The sequence below is a fragment of the Misgurnus anguillicaudatus genome, chromosome 3 (genome assembly GCF_027580225.2).
Source record: "Misgurnus anguillicaudatus chromosome 3, ASM2758022v2, whole genome shotgun sequence".
NCBI lineage: Eukaryota > Metazoa > Chordata > Actinopteri > Cypriniformes > Cobitidae > Misgurnus > Misgurnus anguillicaudatus.
Window position 1 is genome coordinate 29,338,398 of NC_073339.2, and position 21,737 is coordinate 29,360,134.

Here is a 21,737-nt window from a genome sequence, read left to right on the forward strand (position 1 = left end):
TATTGTTGGTTCAAATAGAAAGAGACAGATACAGCATCCATGGTGCTTATCAGAAGTTTAAAATTTTTCCAGCTGTTTTTCCAGGCAGACTAACCGAGGCTGTTTAAATGATAGCGTTTTTATGCAGTTTGTCTGTTAATTTACACAACAACAGTGTTTTGGGGTCTTGAAAATGCAAACATTTAAAGATGGGTTTCAAAATCTGCATAAACTACGTAAAGTAAACGAGAATCTGTGATAACAGTGACATCATGCATATGTGTTAATTCGGTGTACAGACATGATCGAGTATAACCAAAACAACAATGGCACCAATGTTTGTGCCGCTCAAGGTACTGAGTTTACGCTTCTCCAATAAAGTTTACAAAATTTTGCCGTTTTATAGTCCAGGGTCACTTAAGTTGTAGTAATAAACCTACCTCATTGTCCGTCTAAAACTTGCTTTTGGCATCTTGATTCCTTGAATTTATCGCTCTGTAGAAGAATGCATATGTGCGCAGGTTGGATGGTTTCATTGTGGTTTATTTACACTGCCAGTGATTTTAAGAACAAGCCAGCGTCTTAAGTTTGCATATTATCTGCCAGAGAGAGAGAGAGAGAAACCATGCACATGCATTTTTTCCTTGATTCGATCATTGCAGACTGTTCCATAGCCTAAATGAATCTGAAGAACACGTATCTATTATTATTTATAGCATTATCCCATTTCGGAATTTGATCTCTTTTCTCTGATTTGTTGGGATGTGTTTCAGAAATGGGAAAATAAATGAACCTCATTTCCCACTGGTCAATGATAAAAGCTAAAATTCCATTTTATTATGCTGCGCAAGCCTTAATGTATGATGAACTAAGAGTATAAAAAACTCCTAACTTTCTACAGATGTGGCCCTATGTGAAGCAAAGATCATTTTTAGGCTTGGACAGACTTGAGGAATAATTCTGAGTTCAAACATACTGAGGCATCATAACGAAACATCTGGTAATGTTTTTTTCATGTTTTTTTTTTTTTTCAAAATTACTGTACTCCTATTCCATAACCAACCTCATGGCCCAACTTTATATGAAAAGTATTTTGCGAAACCATGCTTAAGATTTAATGAGAATCATTTATGTAAAAAAAATTTAAATTGTAAGGATTGTTGTGGTTTTCCTTTTTGGATTCTTTAAGAATAAAATACTCAAGCCGTAGGTCTCCTTTTCAAAAGATAGACTTTTATTAACCAGACAAATAAAAGCAACCACAACAGGATTTAAGGCCTATTTCAACAATCTGCAAAAAAGAAACATGTTATAAAAAACTTTTGTAAATTTGATATTTTAATTGTTTATGTGACATATAGAAGTTGATTACAAATATTCCAAAAATGTTAGAAAAAAAACTGGTTAATCAGATAACGGTAAACAGCTCAGACAAATTAAATAAAGCTTGGAAAATGCAAATTTGCATGAGATGAACTGTACTTCTTATCTGGGTAAACACCATAACAGAATAAGTTACAGACCAACGATTTTTGGAGTTCATATCCCTTAATTCTTCCATTGTGGAATCTGTTTATATCACAAAAAATATTACATTTCAACTATCCATACACCCTTGCCAGAAATCCCCTAATTTATTTTCAGTTTGTGCAGAATCCATCACAAAAGTTTATTACACATCTAAACCATGAATACTGTGCAACTTGCCAACGATTGTTAGTGAAAATGAAAATTTGCAATTCTGGTGCATTAACTTTTCAGTTTGTCTAGGAAATTCTTGGGGCTTTAAGACAAAGCAGCCAAAGAACATGAAAAATGGGAGACTACACATCTGTGTTAGATTTGACTCAGCTTAGAGTGATGCGTTAAATGCAGATAAATGACAGACAACAGACTTTACAGCAGACGCAGTTCTCTGTTTACTGTCTCTCAGCACTACAGTAGAGCGCTGCATAAATGATGGCCGTCTATTCATCACCAGTGACTGATCTCCATGCATATCGCCAGCCTTTTGGGGAAATGGGGACGAGGTCAAATGTTTTCCCCAAAGTGTCCAAATTCATTTTAGCTTTATTTGTGTTGGTACTGTTTAAGCCTTACTGCCTGCTGGTTTTTGGCATGGCCTTATTTGAAAATTGAAAGAAGTCCTTATATGCATTGTTATACTTTGTGTATGTATGAATGAAAACACATTTTTTTATAAATATGTTATTTAGACTTTGTAAATACCACTACATTGTAAACACTGTAAATTTAATTGTGATTTTTAATCAATTATATGTATTAATAAAATACGCAAATTCAAATAATTGAATTTACATGAAATTTTAACCTTCATAATATCAATATATGCTTATAACATATTTATAGGCTAAACTTTTCTATTTTTTGTTTGTGACCCAATGGATTCATTGCACCTCTGAGGATATCCTTTTTGACTTTATGTATTTTTGTAAAAGGCATGAAGTCATAAAGGCCCCATGCAGCCACACTTTGTAAATGTTTTGCAGTGCTTCAAACAGCATAGAGGTAAGTCTTCTCTCACAGCACCAGGCCTTATCAAAACCATGTGGTACACTGGTTCTATAACTTTCAGATGTGCTCCGAAACCCTTTCTGTACTGTGGGTTGAAGGCAGGAAGCATGTTTTATTTGTTTACACAAAACTAGGTTAAAATTATGAATTTCCTTTTGTATTGTTAGATTCTCAACACAAAAAAAGATTGTCAATTAAATATATATATATATATATATATATATATATATATATATATATATATATATATATATATATATATATATATATATATATATATATATATACATTACTTATCTGAGACAGCAAATGAGAATGAGGTTAAAATTCATGACAAATACATTTGACCCAGTCTGTAAAAACTTTTTCATACAGTGGCCAAATAAGGTTAATCTACTTGTACCCTTGTTTCAACCCCAAATTCTGGTTTATTTTAACATATTGTTGGGTCAAATATAAACATTTGCTGAATTAATTTAACCTAACGTCTGGGTTTATCCCTTTAACCCAGTATTTTTTAGAGTGTGTTAAGTTCATATACATCTTTACACATCATGAACACTGCAAACCAAAGCATGAAGTTTTAACAACTAAATTATGCAAGTGAAATTCTTGTTTAAGTTTTGACTTAAAATTAGTTGACAACTAAAAACAAGTTAAAATTGTTTAACTTATTTTTTATTGTATTTAAAGTAACATAAACATATATGTCGATCAATTTAAAGTGCATAGGTTAAATATAGCCCAACTGGTTGGGTTAATCCCTTTTAAACCTAATGCTGGGTTGAAAGTTACCCAGCATTTTTGGTGTGTACTGAGTTCATACATCTTCGCTCATTTTTGCTAACACAAACAACAGTGGAAATATATAGTATACAGTATGTACTGAAATATATGTATGTACTTGTAACGGGTGTGCTTTAAAGAAAGCGAAGGAGAGATGAATCCATGTGCGAAAAGGTTTATTGATGTAAATCCCTAAAAGGGACAGCAAACATATCCAAATGGGCAGTGCGAAAAGGTTTATTGATGTAAATCCCAAAAAGGGCCAGCAAACATATCTAAATGGGCAATCCACAAACGATATCCAAAAACAGGCAAAAGTTCAGGGCAGGCGGCAAAACAATCACAGAATCCAAAAACAGGCACGGGTCAAACACAGGCAGATACAGATTAGCAGGTAACAGATAACAGATACAGGTTAAGAGGCAAACAAACAGGCTGGACATACAAATGTAATAATCAGCCATGAACTGGTTTACAGGAAGTGGTTAAATACAAATCTACATGGTAATAAAATGGTAGCATTACTGTACTTACAAGTGGTAAATACTTGGTAGTTATTATGTAACTGTAGATAATTACTGGGTAATTCCAGATACACCCAGGTACTTATAGTACCTAATGGGAAACACTAGTGTACTTACAAATGAATGTACAATATAATTATTTAGTACTTACAGGCAAGTGTGGGTTATACCGTATGCATTAACTACTGGATACATTTACTAGTACGCCCATAGTAACTGCATTGAAACAGGACTGTAAAATAAAGTGCTGCATTTTACACAGTTATTACATAGGACCTACCACCTAAAATATAGCATAGTATGCATATGCCACTGTTACTTATATTAAACAAGTAGGACCATAAAATAAGATGCATTGTTGTGGAGAACTGGTGTTAGACCCTGTGTAATAACTGTGTAAAATGCGACCCTTTATTTTACAGTCCTGCTTCCATGCAGTTACTATGGACGTACTAATGAATCAACATGATCTCACAAAGTTCCGTGGGATCGTCACGGAATTTTGTGCTCATTTTTCCGTGACATTCTCACGGATCTCCGCATATTTCCGTGGCCCTGCCACGGACTTTCTTTTCCGTGGCATTCTCACGGATTGGTTACTCAACTGCTTTTTCCTATTTTCAAACCATTGTCGCTTCGGTTTAGGGTTAGATTTGGTGCTTGCGTTACTTTGTCACTGTAAGTATTGGTTTATACAATTTTTTCTGATGTATTCTTTTATATTTTCTAAACTTTAATCAATTGTCACCTGGCATTGGGGTTAGAGTTGGGTTTGGGTAGGGATGCCATTTTATGTAAATCTAACCCTAAACCGAAGCGACAATGGTAAGAAAATAGGACAAAACAGTTGAGTAACCAATCCGTGAGAATGCCACAGAAAAGAAAGTCTGTGGCAGGGCCACGGAAATTTGCGGAGATCCGTGAGAATGTCACGGAAAAATGAGCACAAAATTCCGTGACTATGCCACGGAAATTCGTGAGATCAGGTTGAATGAATGTACCCAGTAGTTAATGTGTACGGTATTTAATGCATGGGTTTAAATGGTACAATAAAGGACAAAGATACCAAGTACAAACATGGCACATCAGTAATGTTTTTTAATTAGTTATCATATACTTACCATTTAAGTGCCTTTCATTAACTTACACTTACTTTTATGTACCACACAATTACCATGTATATACAATTTGTAAGTAAAGTACTGTTTGTTATTATCTAATATATGTACACTATAAGTACCTGCCATTAACTTACACTGGCCTGTAAGTACTACACATTTACCATGCACATACAATTTGTAAGTACAGTAGTGTTTCTTGTTAGTTACTGTATACATACACTATAAGTACCTGTCATTAACCCACACTTGCCTGTAAGTACTAAATACTTATATTGTACCTTCATTTGTAAGTACAGTAGTGGTTTTTGTTAGTTACAGTACAGTACAGTATACCTACACTATAAGTATGTATCTGGTATTACCCAGTACTTACCTAGACTTACATAATAACTACCAAGTATGTACCACTGATAAGTACAGTAATGATACCATTTAATTACCATGTAGATACTCAAAAGTAAGTACCACACATTTGTCTGTAGGTACAACATATTTACCATATATGTACAAGGTAAGTACATGTACTGTAAAATAAAGTGCAAATGATATGGTTATGGGGTCTTTGTTACACTAAGAACCAACGCAGCATGCATAGAAATTTGTTTAAAGCATCTTTAATATCGCAAATTTTCAAAACTGGGCAGCACTTTTTGCCACTTCTGTAAATGTGAATTACAGTATGTATCATCCTACATAAGATAAAGAACATTCTGTGAAAATATAACCTTAACATAATTAAAAATGACCGAATAAGCCCATGTCAACATTTGAAATCAATTTGAGATCAAATTCTCAGCTTCACTTTTGATTTCTGACAGAAAATGATTAATTGTTTCTTCAAGAAGTGTTGGTCAGGAAGGTTTAAACTGCAGGCATTCTAACTGCACTTTGTTAACAGGTGGTAAAACAAACTGCAGTTAGTCTACACAGTCTTTGTCGAAGTTCAGAAAATAGACCAAGCTTCCAAAATAGTTTAAGACTCCAGAAGTCCCAGTCATTCAAGTTCTTGTCTGGTTTGGGAACAATGGGTTTAGAGGCATATGCAGAAGGAGTTTAGAGGTGATCAACAAGAAACATCATTTATGGATGGTTTTCTAGTTCCTTGTGGTTTGGGAACAGGTTAGGAGTTAGGTTAGGCTAACCCAGCCTCTCAATTGAAAGTGATGCACAGAATGCTGGGAGGGTTGTTTTTAGGTTAATCACGGGTGAAATAATAAAACTTGTTCAGGTTATCAGCAAGTTTGGAAATGGATGGAGTACAGTAGTATTTTATACAGTAGTTTGCATTTTTATACTTTCTTGTTTGAAAGTAAAAATGTTGGAATTCAGATATCTTAAAATCGGATATAACATATTAATGATCCATGCAAGATTATTTCTAGCTGACCTCGGCTAAAGTGCATCTTTTTTGGGTTAGACAACCAATGGGGCCCCAGGTCTGAAAGGGGAGGGGGGGGGTTGGCTTTGGGGAGGCCCACTACCATTTATCACAGTCATGCACACTGGGATTCCTAGACTGACCCATGTACTCCAACTTTTAGCAGTCAGAATGAATTTGAAAAAGAGTGTTAAAAGGTCAAGGCCAGCTCGCGTTTGATTTACACCCCATCAGCTCACAGTTCAAACGGCCTGCTGGATTGAACGTATGTTGATGTGTGACTGACATGGGTCATAGTGCACAAGCCCACACTATCCATACATTATTATCTGTGGATGGTCACAGACACCATACAGTATGGGTCAAGTTTTTTCAATTCTCTCAGTGGATAAACACAATGACTTCAGGAATCATTTTCCAGAACTTTATTGGGACCTTGTGCAGAATGAAGAGCGAGTTTCATCATCCCGATGCATGTGGAGGCATCAGACCACAGCTTGGCCGGGATTAATCACTGATGCAAATGCAGCAATGTTTTTTTGTTTGAAGTACCATATGCTCTTCTGCTCTTTGTGCGATTTTGAGCAAAAAGCTACATTCCAGAGGCGAAGCGCTGTTATCATAAGCAATTCGTGGTGTACTTAATTGTTAATAGCTTCTGACTTGAATGAAGGCGCTGGGTGAAACAATTGGACTTAATTAGGCACATGTTCAACTGCTCCACAGCCCTCATTTATATGGAGAGGAAACTAATTGTTTGATTGGTCACACATGCATTGTGTTGCATAAGCATGGCTTAGCAACTCGGGTCTTTGTTTATTTCTCAGTACGAAACTTCTTATATTTATGAAGACCTACTGCACTGTACAGTAACAAAGACACCAGAAGCAAGAGGGCTATAAATACACACCAGAAAATCAAGTAATTACCAGCTTGAAATCAATTTGAGACAGGAAAGATAAAAGTCATTGTATACTGTCAGACACATAAATACAAACAAAAACAAGACTAGGAATCCACTAACACGCTAACAATATTAACATTATATCTTTCAGCACATACACATAGTGTTATTCAGTATCTCACTGGTGCTTCCAAACAGTTTAACGTAACGTCTACAACTGTAAAAAATAAAGCACATCTGTCTGGAAACTGGATTGAGACAAACAAAGATTTTAAATGGCACAATGAAAGCATTCACTGAATATGGTATGACATCATGCACACACACAAGATTTATGAGTGATTATTTTAAAAACTGACATTTTGAGAAATGAACTTTAGGATTTACAGTGCACCCATGGGTCAATGCTCTCTTTTTATAATTAAAGGGCATTCTAATTTTGCCAAATATACAATATCCATAATGTAACTGTACATCCAGACCTATTCATGTTTCAAATGTTTCAATTTTAATGTAAAATGTTAATTAAATGATAAAAAAGCAAGGTTGTTGTGACTTATATTAAACAGTTTTGAAATCTGACAGTGTGTCTTCATCGAGAGCTGATGGTAATCTGGATTTTCTGTAGCCAACTAGTGTGAAAACATCAAAGCAGACATTTTCAGTCAAGCACTAAGCATTAGTTGATGTTTTAAAGGGGCCATGAATTTGTTGATTTTATTTTTATATACTGTTGTCTGAGGTCTACTTATGATGTTCATGTGGTTTTAAAATTTATATGATACACCGTTATATGATAAAAAAGCTTTGTTGAATGTTGGAACTTTCAATCGAAAATTGCCTAAATTACCGTGTACAACACAGTAAGCGGGCATCAGAATCTAAATTGCGGCTGGTAATTCCTTCCTTATCACTAACTTTGTATATTTCATCCGTTAAATTACAGTCATATTGTTAAGTGTGGCTCCTGTATTAATCGTTTAATGTTTTTAGTAAATTAAAACAGTCAAACACGTGTTTAGACACGGATGTTACAACAGGACATCTCTTACAAAGCAATAGTGAAACGCAGTAACGTTATCTTAAATAAAGTAAAATGTTTTACTTACTGTGTATACTGCTGTGTCGTTTTTGTCAGATCCAATATTAGTGGTGCTTTCAATCACAGTCTCATTGCAAATCCAGCATCGACTTGTGGCTTCTTTACAAATGAATCCGCGGTACACAAAGTAAACAAACACTCCCCAAGCGAGCTGGAACTTCTTCAAAAACAAACTTTAACCACGCAATCCTAATGTTATGTTCCGAGCCTCCGAGTTAAGGTATATAAGGTATGTGTTGTTCCCAGACGGTTCTTCCACAACCGAAGACTCCGTTTCCAGGGGTACTCATAACAGATCACCGCGTCAAAATAAAAAGTCTCTCAGGAAAAATGTATTTAAAAGTCATTTTTGTTACATTTGGCGATCTTTAAAGACATGTTTAATGATTGTTGAGACACTGCATGTTTGCTTTGCCCCTGGCCCACACGTGTGTCACGCGAAGCTGTGGGTGGGGCTACAAAAGTGGTTGTTGTATTTGGGTTTGGGGAGGTGTTTCAGTTCTACTCTGACATCATATTTTGGCACATTCCTGAACCAACTGTTTTCTTGGCTTGGTGCCAAAACTGTTATAATTCAGTAAAGAGAACGTTTTCAGTTTTGAAACTTGCAGGATGTTCATTTAAGTATGATGACCTCTTATATAACAAATTATCAAGTTAAAATTGATTGTTTGATTCACCGCTCCTGTGCCAGCCCTTTAGTATATGCACCTTATAGACACACTTAAACAGCAGCTTTGGTGCACTCTCAGAAAAAAGGTAGGCTACAAAAGTTGTCACTGGGCCATTACCTTGGGTCCTAATATGTACCATGTAGGTACAGATATGAACCTTTGAGGTACCAGTATGTACCTTTGAGGTACAAATATGAACCTTTTAGGTATGAAAGTGTACTTTTTGAAAAGGTACAGCCCCATTGACAACTTTTGTACCTTCTTGTACCTTTTTTACATAAAGCTCACATAACACACGCTGTTTCTGCATTTCTGATGTTAATCTGGAGTACCTTTAGAGTAGTATTACATCTTTTATATCTCAGAAGAGTCTTAAGTTTAATCAGATTTATAAAAGAAAGATTAGCTTTAACAAATATTTCCGATAACGTACGAAAAAATGAAGAAGGAGGAGTTATTATCGTGGGAGGAGTGAGTACGAGTCATAATAAACTATATCCATTGTTTCCATAAGGCTGGCTTTCTTCTCTTTACATCCAAAAACACACTTCTTCTTTTGTGCCATTGTTGAGTTTTGAAATGAAACAAAGCTTGACGCGTGATGTGATGTTTGTAAGTTCTAGCGTCTCCCGCTAATTAACGGGTGGGCGCGGTTTTCCGGGGGAAGTGCCCATATAAATAAGTGATGCGTATGGAAACCCCTGAAACGTCAGCTGGACCCGTCATCGAAAAAAACGTTTCCGAAACTTGTACGAACCTGTACTCTGTAGCATGCCCGACTGCTTTTTTGACACTTTGCCTACGTTTAGCATGAGGAAACAACTCTATAACTGTGTTAATAAGTCAGAATGCATGAAATTCCATTCAACCACCCCTTTAAGGGTTCTTTCATTATTGAATTAGCCTTTTGTTATAAACTCACATATTATAGAGACCGTGTATCATATAATTTCAAAGAGCAAATGCAAGCCCTTCTTTTGTTCTGTCTCTTATCGTTTTTAAGAATCAACTTTCCTGTTGCCGAGTGCAAATGTATGTACCATCAACTGTGTGCTTACCATCATTTATCAAAATATCTTCCTTTGTGTTTAACATGCAGAATAAAGCAACTCATACAGATTTAGAAAAACCATGAAGGTGAGGAAATGACACAATTTTCACTTTTGGGAAAACTATTCCTTTAACATTGGTGTATTCTTATCAAATATTTGTTCAAATGACTGGTCAAACAGATAGTTTTGAATTTGAACACACTTTTAGTATTACATCAAACTACTACAAACACTAAAACAGTCATATTTTTGATCATATTAACCACATATATTTATGTGCTAAAGTGCATGCTGGAAACGTTCAAACCCTTACTTAATGTAAAACTATTTTGTACAAACACTTGAGTAAGTAAACAAAACAGTCTTTGTTAGCAACATATTACAGACTAATCATTTTCAGTATACGCATAATATTAAATTGACTCTTCCTCCAAAAATACTTATTTTTATTGTATTACCTTTGGGATACAATTTTGAAGTTGAATTTTTTTGTACAATGTAGAAACACAAGAGGCACAGTTTTAATCGAATAGTGTGTGCTTAGCATCAGTCAGAAAAAAATTAAGCCTTCTAGCTAGGAAAATAAAAAAGAAATTAAACCAGACTGCCACGCTGCTTTCAGTTGCTGCAAAACTTCAAGCAACTGCAAAATCATTCATCATGCCTTGTCAAAATAACCAGACAAGCACTTTAGCTCAACCACTTCAACATGGTGCTACAGCTTGATGAAAGCTAGTTTCATTATGTGCAACATTTCACTCGCAGTGATACAGAAAAATGGGTGACCGTATGATAACACTTAGCATGAACATTGATTAGAAAATACTGTTCCCAAGATTAGTAATGTCATATGGATCACAGCTATTTTTACTGGTTTAGACTTAGACGCACATGTTCTAAAATTACATTAAACCTTGACTTGCTTGACATGTCAAACAATATCCAGCTACACATCTAACTGAAGCCATGACAGTGACGTTTTTACAAACTGGGTCGCAAATGCAGTTCAGAATCAAAATCACATCAGTTATTTATTTATTTGCCAGGATATAAAAATGACCTTGTGCAGACATCTTTGTTTAATTTTTTAGTGTTGCATTGATTATTTCTTGACTTTTTAGGACACGGCTGTTTTTTTCTGTTGGCTCAAATTGGATTAGTAAAATATATCTTTCTGTTAAACATATTATGAGCTTTGTCAATACATCGATCTAATGACAGAATACATATGTCTGTACAATGATAAATAAATGTGTACTGTCTGCAGGCCTTTCTGGGTGTAGTTATATTGTGGTTATATGGTGTAGCTTTGTTTCAGATGTGTGTGCATTGAAAAATGTTTTGAAATAATGCACATGTGTTAGACAGTGGGTGGGATTTACCGAATGTCTGTTTTGCCTTATGTATCACCGGGCCATTTGGCGGATGCCTGTAAACCTTTTTTCACCAGGCAAGCTATGGATACCAGGCTTTATTTACCCACAAAGCCATTCTCTGGAATGCCCCAGGTCACCCTGGGTCACTTAGCAGCCTATGTTACACAACCTAAACACAGTTTATGATTTTATTGAGCTTTGACATCCAATATTCCACATCAGTATTCTATAACTGTAGTACAGAGAAACAATCTCAATTCAGATTCATCACAAAGTTGGGTTATTTTAAACCCAGCATTGGGTCAAAAATAGAAAAACCCAACAATGGGTCAAACATAAACAATTCTGTATAGTTTAAATCACAGCCCAACAAAGTGGGTTTGTGTCCCAACGCTGCATGGGTTTACAATAACATTTAGCATTTTGTAATAGCATTTTTTTGTGTATTAGGCACCACTGAGCAAAAAAGCTCTAAACTCTAATGTCGTTTCCTACTGTTTTTCAGTATGGTCCAGATTTACATATTCAAATCATCAAACAAATCACTAGAACCTTGAATGTTATAAAAAATAGGCCTGCATAATGAATATAAAAGCAGGCACGTTCACTTAAACATACAAACAGTCTTCCCACATTAGTCATTCAATCTATCTATCCTGCCATTGAAAACATGTTGACTCCATTACCTCCCAATTCTCTGCATGTGTCAGTGCGGGGTATTTTTTTAATTTCAACTTATAAGTACAGTCTGTATAGGGAACTTCAGTTGCATTAATACGTCTGCAGTTTGATTGAATTCTTCAGTTCAAGCTGTGCAGAGTCAGTACTTGCATTAATAAGCTTGTTAGGGTTGTAGCTCATTTTTCTCTGTAATCTGCCTTCTCAGCAGGACAGATACTGTAAAAACTTAACACAGTGTGTTAGTGCTCTGTGCAGAATCTTCACGTTTACAGTACACTAAACATAAAACATCCATTGTGAATGTTCATTCATGTTTTTTTTTAAATAATGGATTCCTATAGACACGTTAACTCCGGGAACAAGCAGTTTATTTTTTTCTTTGCTGGAAAGCAGTGCAATTTTTTTGCATGATGAAAAACATATGAGCTTTATGTCATTTTACAGACGAGCTTCTGCTACACCAATACCCTGGAAAAATAATTGTTCCCTGGTAAATTTTGTGCATGCATATATATATATATATACAGTGCTCCTTCACTTAACAAATATATTTCTCAAACTATTTCTGAGAAAAAGTGCAATTGTGAAATAAATCATCAAATGTAAAATAAATCTATATGCTTTCCTGTTATTTGACTTCTATTTTTAAAATAATAAATTAGTACTTTTATTCAAAGGCTTAAAGATACAATTTGTAAAATGCGCCGAAAGATGGCGCCAGATCAAACAAAAACAATGATGTTGTTTACTGACGCTCTGGAGCAGCGTGGAATTATGGGATTTGTAGTCTTTAACTTTAGCCATATCAGACGAGAACGAGAAATCACGTTGATGGATAAGGTCATCAAGTCTTATAAATGTTGCGTTTGATGACATCGTTTATTTCATTATGTAAGTTTATATGTGATGTTCAAAACAAAATTGTTAGTCATATTGATATTACAGTATTAGTCCAAATTCGATGGTAAACACAGCACAGAATTAAGTTTTCAACTTACAATCTACAATGATTTTTCACATAATGTATTGACAGTACAAATCTTATTGTGAAGTGTCTTAAAATGACCATTTATATTGCTGTACAATACCTTTTGATGTGCATATCCTCCGCGGGAAGACGCGCTGATTACAATCTACACACTAATGTTGTGATTAATATAATAGCATACGTTTTTTGAAGGGTTACGAATCAAAACAACTCACCCATCGCGTAAAACACAAGCAGGATCAGAATCTCGGTCTAGTTAAATGTTGTCGTGAAGCTCTCTCTATCCAGATAACAACACCAAATTGATCCTCTCTCGTTTTGTTCCAAACTCTTCTTGGGTCGTTTGGTTGGCCCGTACGCTTACAGGAGCTGACACAACCAGCGGCAGACGGTACAGAGATATCCATAAGTTCATAAGCAAGCGCATAGTTCCGCATTTGTCCACGACACTGGCTGCGTCCGAAACCTCAAGACTGTGAGGACTTGTGGCCTAGCTGCCTCATGAGGACATGACTTCGGACTCAGAGAAAGGCTTTCCGACGCACTTCAAAGGCAGCGTGTTTGAAATATAAACAGAGAGCGCCTTTGTGATAACTAATCACATATTTGAAAACTACAATACTAATTTCTCGCTAGAAATGAATTTAAAATGCTTAAAAAGTGAAAATATACGTTTATTTTCACTAAATTTGTGCTCCAGCCGCTTCCTTGGCCGCCATTTTATTTTTTCGAGCTCGACCAGTGTTCTCATGTGGGTTACGTCAGTAAAGGCGGTGACAAAGGGTCACATGGATATTAACGTCATTGACAGGAGACTGCACTGCCCCGTGTCAGTGTTTTTAATTGAAATTTTCTCACGATTTACAAGTAGTTGAAAACATTACAGATATTGATAGTAATCAGCTGGACAAAATATATAACACTGGCCTAGTGGTTTTTGGAGATTTTACTGCAAATATCTTACAAATTGCACCTTTAAATGCCCAAAGCATTTCGCTCTCTATTTCAAAACTTTATGGTGTACATAACGCCATTTAGACTATCCAGAAAAGAAAAACTCAAGTCACACTATTGAACAGAGGTTAAACCAAGTGTTGTCCAATTGTCATAGAGACCAAGAGCTATCAGTTTACAGCCAGAAACAAGCCCCTGAATGACTCCTACTTCCCAGCAGGACCCCAAAGAGAGGAAACCCCAGCAGCTAAGTTGTATTTAATGGGGGTCTCTGAACATATGACCTTTAAAAGCCTTAGGGGAATATCTCCAAGAGTACTGTTAAGAAACTGTTACCCGGTAAACCTGATGACAAGAGAGATCCAATGAAACCACTATGCTCCTATAATATCGCAAGAAAAACACTTACATTCATAAACAACGTGTTGCTTGAACACATAACAGGTCACACATGCTTCTGCTTGACTCAATGAATCTGCGGTTCAGATTTGTAGCTGTTTATTGTAAGGTTTCTAAAACTTTTGAGAAATGAAGGGTGGGAGGCTGTTTTAGATAAGAGAGATGTTTGTGCGACCCACTCGTAGTGGCATAAAAGCGGACCCTACAGAGTGATGAATGATACAGGGACCAGACCTACAGCCGCAAGGAGTTCAGTTTCACCCCAGAGGGCTTTCTCTCTCTGTCACACACAAACACACACACACACACACACACACACACGCACACACACACACACACAGTGGAGTGTATACCCGCTGCAGAATCTGCGGCTGTCAATTGTTTTTATAGCATTTATTTTTAATAAAACATACGATTTTAATATATTTCATTAAAATATACTGTAGAAATGTAGCAAATTGCTGTCTTATTCAGTTTTGTATTATGTTATTGTTTTGAACATAAGTTTAACCGTTTTGAAAACAGTAAGCATGTGCAAATTGGCTTGTATGTATAAAGAGTTTTGGCAGCAGTTGTGTCTGAGTGAGAAAAGAATTTATGAAATTTGAAAGATGTAGTCATTAAATGCATTTTGTGCAAAAGCAATGATAATTGATCCTCAGTTTAGCCCACATAGACTTCTGTTGTGCTTACTGTGTGAAGAGTTTTGCAAAGTGACCTAAGTATTGAGAAATGTGTCCTAGCATCTGTAAAAACTGTATATATGAAAATATGTCTATGTCTGTTAGGACATAAAAGCAGTTATATTGCATATAATGAGAGTGGTAGTGTGTAATAATGAAAAAGAAAACGTGACCCTGTCTGTGAAATCCTAAAAAAAAATAAAAAGCATCAAAGTTTAATTTCACCCATTGATTTCACATTAATTTATTGTTAATAGCTGGAACAAATATATATATAATAAAAAAACTTGCTATGAAAATTACTTTAAATCCTATTACTTTAAATCAAATAGGCATGGATATCATATGGTCTTATGAAATATTGTTTGTCAGAGAGTAGCAAGCTAGTTATTATTATCCAGTAGCCTAGTTGCCAGATTTCAAACCTTATTAATTCTTCTGAAACATAAGACATTCTGTGTTACGAAAATAAATCCCTAAATATATTTACTCTACCAAAGTAAGCAATATCATGACTCATATTTTAATTTTTACCTCAGGATACAATCTTTGCGTTCAGTGACTTTCCTCTGACTGTAGACGGAACTATGTGTACTTAAAACGCTTATTTTGTGGCTACGTACGAAAAATGCATAGCCTAATGCTGTTTATGTTGAACTAGAATCACCCTTTGTGCAGGACAAAGTTGAGCAGTGGACATCCGAGCGCTTTCTTTCGCTCCGCCCAGACTTTACTGTGAGAACAGGTTGGCACAGAATCGAGTTCAGTTATCCATAACTGCGAATAACGCCGAGTGTTCAGGGTGCATCACTTCTGTATGCTCTGTCTCTGCTGAAGTAGAAAGATGCGCGCATATCTGGCACTGCTGCTTGCGCTTTCCTTACCTGGATATCTGGATGCGTTTCACGGATTATACGCCTTCGGTCAGCCCGAGCTCTTCCAGAAAAAGAGCAACTGCAAACCAATACCTGCAAACCTTCTCTTGTGCCACGATATCGAGTACACGAACATGCGTCTGCCCAATCTCCTCGGACACGAAACCATGAACGAGGTCGTGCAACAGGCTTCCTCCTGGATCCCTTTGGTGCAGAAGCAGTGCCACGCGGACACCAGAAAGTTTCTCTGTTCGCTCTTCGCTCCGGTGTGTCTTGATGATCTGGACGAGCCCATTCAGCCGTGCAGGTCACTGTGTGAGAGCGTGAAGAACGGCTGCGCTCCGGTGATGGCTGCTTTTGGGTTCCCTTGGCCGGAGATGCTGGACTGTCAGCGCTTTCCTCTGGATAACGACCTGTGCATACCACCTGGTGGTGGAGATGCATTAGCGACTGTTACCAAGGAAGGTACAGTATGAAGGTTTTGGTTTAAGTTGTGGTTTAGGTGCATGCTCACACTTAACTTATCTTTGTTAATCTTTCTTTATCTTTCTTTGCATAGTTCCAAGGGTGTGTGATGCCTGCAAAGAAAAAACGGAGAATGATAATGAAATCGTGGACACCTTTTGCAAGAATGACTTTGGTAAGTTTTTATTTTATGTTTGAATTAAACATATGAATTACTGTCTTACAACCTCAAACATACTGTAGTGTCCAGTTAGAAGTAGAAAGATTTGCCATGGGAGAACCTTAAAGTTTAGCAGATTTCATATTAATTGAATATTAGTTATTTTTTAACAAAAGCAGGTGTTTTAAAGAAACTCTCTAAAGCAAACCAAATAACTTATTATAGAACCACATAATGTGCTATAGAAATGTACATTAAAAAAAGGAGAATAATAAAGTCCTCAAACTTACAAAAAGTAGTTATTCATAACGGTGCTTTGATTCAGTTCACCTTGAATTGAAGCAGTTGTTAACGTCTCTCTAACACAATGCACTTTAATCTTGATCACACACTAGCTTTAAAGATCAAGGTCAAGGAGATCTCCTACATGAATGGCGACACCAAAATCATTCCAGAAACCAAGAGCAAGACTATCTACAAGCTGAACGGTGGCGTCACTGACCGTGACCTCAAGAAAACGGTGCTTTGGCTAAAAGATGGGCTACAGTGTGTGTGTGATGAAATGAATGACATCAATGCTGCCTATCTGGTGATGGGCCAGAAGATGGAAGGAAATTTGGTTATAACGTCGCTGAAGCGCTGGCAGAAGGGTCAGCGTGAGTTTAAAAGAATTTCTCGTAGTATTCGCAAGCTTCAGTGCTAGGACTTCCCAATGATGTTCTAAAATACAAAAAGTTTTGACAATTAAACCTGTAGCAATATATAGGTTCATTCAAAATCCCAATGCCATTTTGAGAACTGATCTCAGAATACAGGCTGGCATTACCAGTGGTAACTGTTAAGAGGCATCTACCATTGGTTCAGCACAAATCCACTTTCATTTCCCCTCATTTTATTTTCTTATACTCATTCGCTCATTCCTCTCGTCTAGATCCTATTGTAAATCAGTTTCTCTAACAGACTCCATACTGTTTGCTTTTATAATTGCAGAGCAAAGCCCCAGACAGTTTCTTAATGCTATGTTATCATTTCGAAACTGGAGTGGTTGAAGGTCCAGACTCGCACTGTATTCAACATTGAGATGAATGTTAATGATGTGTTACATGAGGTGTTGAAATGGCTGGCAGGAAGACTGAATTACTGCAGAATATTTTCTTGATGTACAACCTGATTTATGAATAACGGGCCACATAAATGTAGATGTCGAACACGTTCATTGGTCTGGATCGGGATAAATTTCATAGCCATCTTTGTGCTGTAGTCCCTTGGTTATAATAAGAAACATGTTTTTCGGCAATGCAAGGATTATGTGACTTTTAATCTATCAACTGTAATGTGTTTGTGGTTTTATTTTTGGAGTTTTTTATCAGCACAATGAGATAGCTGGCTCTATTCTCAATGTTTAATAAAATATCCCTTATGATACAAGCCTCTGAAATATTTTCATAAAAGTTAATGTGAATGTTCAAATTTCTACCTGGACATCAAAAGAGAGTCGCAGACAAATGCATGATTTTATAACCCACTGTTTTTGTTTTCTTTCTACTTAGTCTGAATGCTGCACTTTTCCTATACTGTATGTTATACAATTTGACTTACAATTATCAAACATATATAGTATTTGTTTTTTGTTTTTTTCAATGTCAGTTATAAAAATAATTTTGTACTATATAGGGGTCTGTTTCTTGGGACGATCTTAAAAGTCAATTGTATATTATTGTGTGTTGAAGTTGGTTAGTTAAAAAGGCACATGGCAATTTCCAAACATGTGATACTCTGTAAATATTCAGATATTCAGATTTTTATTCTTGTACATAGTATCAAACTTATAGTAGTTCATGTTTTAGTCGCAGTTGCAATACATTGTTATTATGTTTGTGTTATAAATACTATAATGCATTTATCAACACCCACCGTTATGTAATGTAATTTCATTAATGATAACACTTTTTACAACAATCACAAAATACTAAAGAGCAAATAAATTTGTCATGAAAATCATAATTGGTGCATTTGCTTTTGTAAATAAATATAAAAATGCATCTATTTGGATAATAAGTCTTATTTTATGTATAAGATTTCCACTGCAGTACATACAAGATTAAAAACCTGATAAAAATGTACTAAAAAATCTTTATTATATTTTTAACATGTAAACACTCAGGGGTGGTTTCCACTCTAAAAACAAACGGTGCTATATAGCACCAAAAGTGGTTCTTTGCTCGTAATCATAGAAGAACCGTTTTTAGTGCCATATAGAACCGGTGAAGCACCTGTGAAGCACCTGTGTAGAACCATATAGTGCTATGTAGAACCATATTTGGTGCTATAGTGGTTCTATATGGCCCCTACATGGTTCTACACAGGTGCTTCACTGGTGCTTCACCGGTTCTATATGGCACTAAAAACGGTTCTTCTATGATTACGATCCAAAGCAACAGTTTTGGTTCTATGTAGCACCGTTTGTTTTTTTAGAGTGAGGGATTAGCTTAAGCCAGGACTAGGCCTCAGTTTAATTAGGAAATGTAACAAGTTTTTACAAACATGCCTTACTAAAAACATTACTTGTGTGCATTTTGAGGCAAAACAAAGGGCACTGATGTATTTTAAGATATGTCAGTGCAGGTTGTTTTTAGTTTGGACAGCTCTTACATTTATTTTGGTCCCTGTCTGGGAAACTGCCCCTCAATGACAATGAAATGAAATGAATCATCATATCATAATTCTCTATGTGCCAGAAACAACACAACACAACAAAGTAATTTATCATGTAACCACTTACACGTTTATGCAACTTTTTTCAGCAAATTCCAGCTGTCATTTTGTAGAGAAAGTTTTATTTTTTGCAAAGTGATGTCTTTATTGCTGCTTAGTGTGCATGTTTCAAATTAAGTGTGGTTTTTGACAATGAGATTTGAGAATATAATTGGGGAAGCTTGAATCTGTTAAACTGAAACTTATGTAATTGAATTACACAGCAACATAGAAGACCATCACATATCATTACAAGTCCAAGAATTTGTGGCCTTTTAGTTCCCCCTAGTGTAAAAGTTGAAAAGTTCTTCTGTTCAGGGATAAAGGATTTGGCTGCAACCTTATAACAAAATACCTCTTTATCAAGAATCACAAGAGACCTGCAGAGATACTGAGGCATATGATACTGGTGTCTATTCTAAATACAGAACTCTGGAAAATATACTGTAATATAATGTAGATGAAATTCTCTAGCCAGACACGAATTACATGTTTGATAAATTTCAGTAGCATCAAGGCTGTTTACACTTGACATTTACAGGGCCGGCACTACCTATAGGCAGAGTTGGCAAATGCCTAGGACCTCAAGCTTGGAGGGGGGCCTCCATATCTGCTAAATCCATGTGCGTGGGGAGCTGACTATCAAAATAGTCAAGTTAAAAAAGTTTGTTTAAAGTCAAACAGGAAACAAAACTGGAGTTACCTAAAGTAAACTGTCTGTATATCTTGTAAGTCTTCTTAAATTTTAATTTAGATTTTAATTCATGAAAACATGTTGCATATTTATTGAAAAAAAACAATTTAATTATTCTGCGTAGTAGTGTGTCTGTTTAACTTCCAGTGGCAGCTGATTTGTATGGATATTTAAGGTATAAAAAGGTATTGAAATACATATGAATATATCCATAGTCTAATAGATAACTTTATATTGGTTTAGTAAGAGGGGAGTTCCTCTTAATACCCATAAAAAAGTTTTCTAGGGGGTGTTCATCTGTAATTTTTTACAGTTAGGGTTTCTTTTTAATTTTACTCTTTGGAGAAAGCAAAACTTTTATTCTGTGTTATCCCAAAAAGGTGGTGTTTTAAATAAATTACTGCATCCACAAAAACAACAAATTTGACCTGCCTTAAATGTTTAACACATGTATTTTTGCATAATTTCTAAATACATTTTTAAATAATTTAATCAATTTGTTAACTTGAAAAAAAAACCCAGAAAAGTAATGGGTGAAAACATGTTTTATCACTGTAGTGCTTAAACGATTTCTTACAAAGTAGAAAAAACACTTTCTCACATTATTCTGAAAATGATGGGGTGTGAGGGGCCTCCAACATAAATTTTGCCTAGGGCCTCCAAATATCTAGAACCGGCCCTGGGCATTAACATGCGTTTTCGTCGATCGGATCACAAGTGGACGACGTTAATGCCAGGTGTAAACGGTGTTCAAAACGTCCAGAGGTAGTCAAAACCACTTTCGATCGGATCGCTTTGGAGCTGCGGAACGCACATGTGGTTGAATGTGTTCGAACAGCCACACGACCGCCATCTCTCTTAATCTGAGGTATTAAACACAAGTTTTTGTCTTTTTTTACTTCTGGCGTGAACATACGGTGAACAGCGTTATTTTTAGCCTTTCATTGTTCAAACTAAAGCGGCCGATCTCCATAGTTTCGTTTTGAAAGCGTGTGAAAGTTGCGCGATCCTATTTCATCAATTGCGCTGAAAATTCAGAAAAAAGCTCTTACACATGTACAAAACTCTGTGCAGCATGTTTACTTGCTAAACAAGCTGTGGACTCCGACATAATATTAGTTTGCGTCCATATAAACTCATAATTACTCCCGCTCGGGTTTGAATGACAGCAGAGAGACTCACCCACCGTCTCACAGACCACCCCCTCACAGTATTCAGCACAGAAGCACATTGTGACATGGAAAAAGATTTTGATCTTTTGAAATGATGCATGATGATGTTTATTAAGCCTTCTATATCTGTGTACAGCGCAATATGTAGCCATTTTTGCCAATTCTTCTTTTGATGCCAAGACCACCAAATATAATGAGCCCTTAAAGGGGACATTTCACAAGACTTTTTTAAGATGTAAAATATATCTTTGGTGTCCCCAGAGAATGTATGTAAAGGTCTAGCTCAAAATGCCATATAGATAATTTATTATAACACGTTAAAATCAAGCGTGCCGCACAAGCCCTGAAAAGTGAAGCCAAAACGTCTCGATCGCCCCCCAGTGACTAATCCCAGTATAGGTCATAAACCCCGCCTCCCCATGTTATGCAATGGGACTTGAGACCAACAAAAAAATTTAATTACACTTCAATTATCTTTTTT

General features: G+C 36.0%; 1 protein-coding gene across 1 annotated transcript; it reads left to right on the forward strand.

Moving 5' to 3' along the window:
• The first annotated feature begins 15,860 nt into the window (after window positions 1-15,860).
• sfrp2 (secreted frizzled-related protein 2) lies at window positions 15,861-18,637 on the forward strand. The gene is made up of 3 exons (XM_055205373.2): window positions 15,861-16,476; window positions 16,571-16,651; window positions 17,032-18,637. Exons 1-3 carry the CDS (start codon window positions 15,981-15,983, stop codon window positions 17,337-17,339), a joined length of 885 nt encoding a protein of 294 aa, XP_055061348.2. The 5' UTR covers window positions 15,861-15,980; the 3' UTR covers window positions 17,340-18,637.
• Window positions 18,638-21,737: the final 3,100 nt, after the last annotated feature.

Bases quoted from the DNA above. Each gene is read 5' to 3' on its own strand.
- sfrp2 (XM_055205373.2), top strand. From the start codon at position 15,981: ATGCGCGCATATCTGGCACTGCTGCTTGCGCTTTCCTTACCTGGATAT. The intron at 16,477-16,570 runs GTACAGTATGAA...TTCTTTGCATAG, and splicing joins AGCGACTGTTACCAAGGAAG to TTCCAAGGGTGTGTGATGCC. The intron at 16,652-17,031 runs GTAAGTTTTTAT...ATCACACACTAG, and splicing joins CTTTTGCAAGAATGACTTTG to CTTTAAAGATCAAGGTCAAG.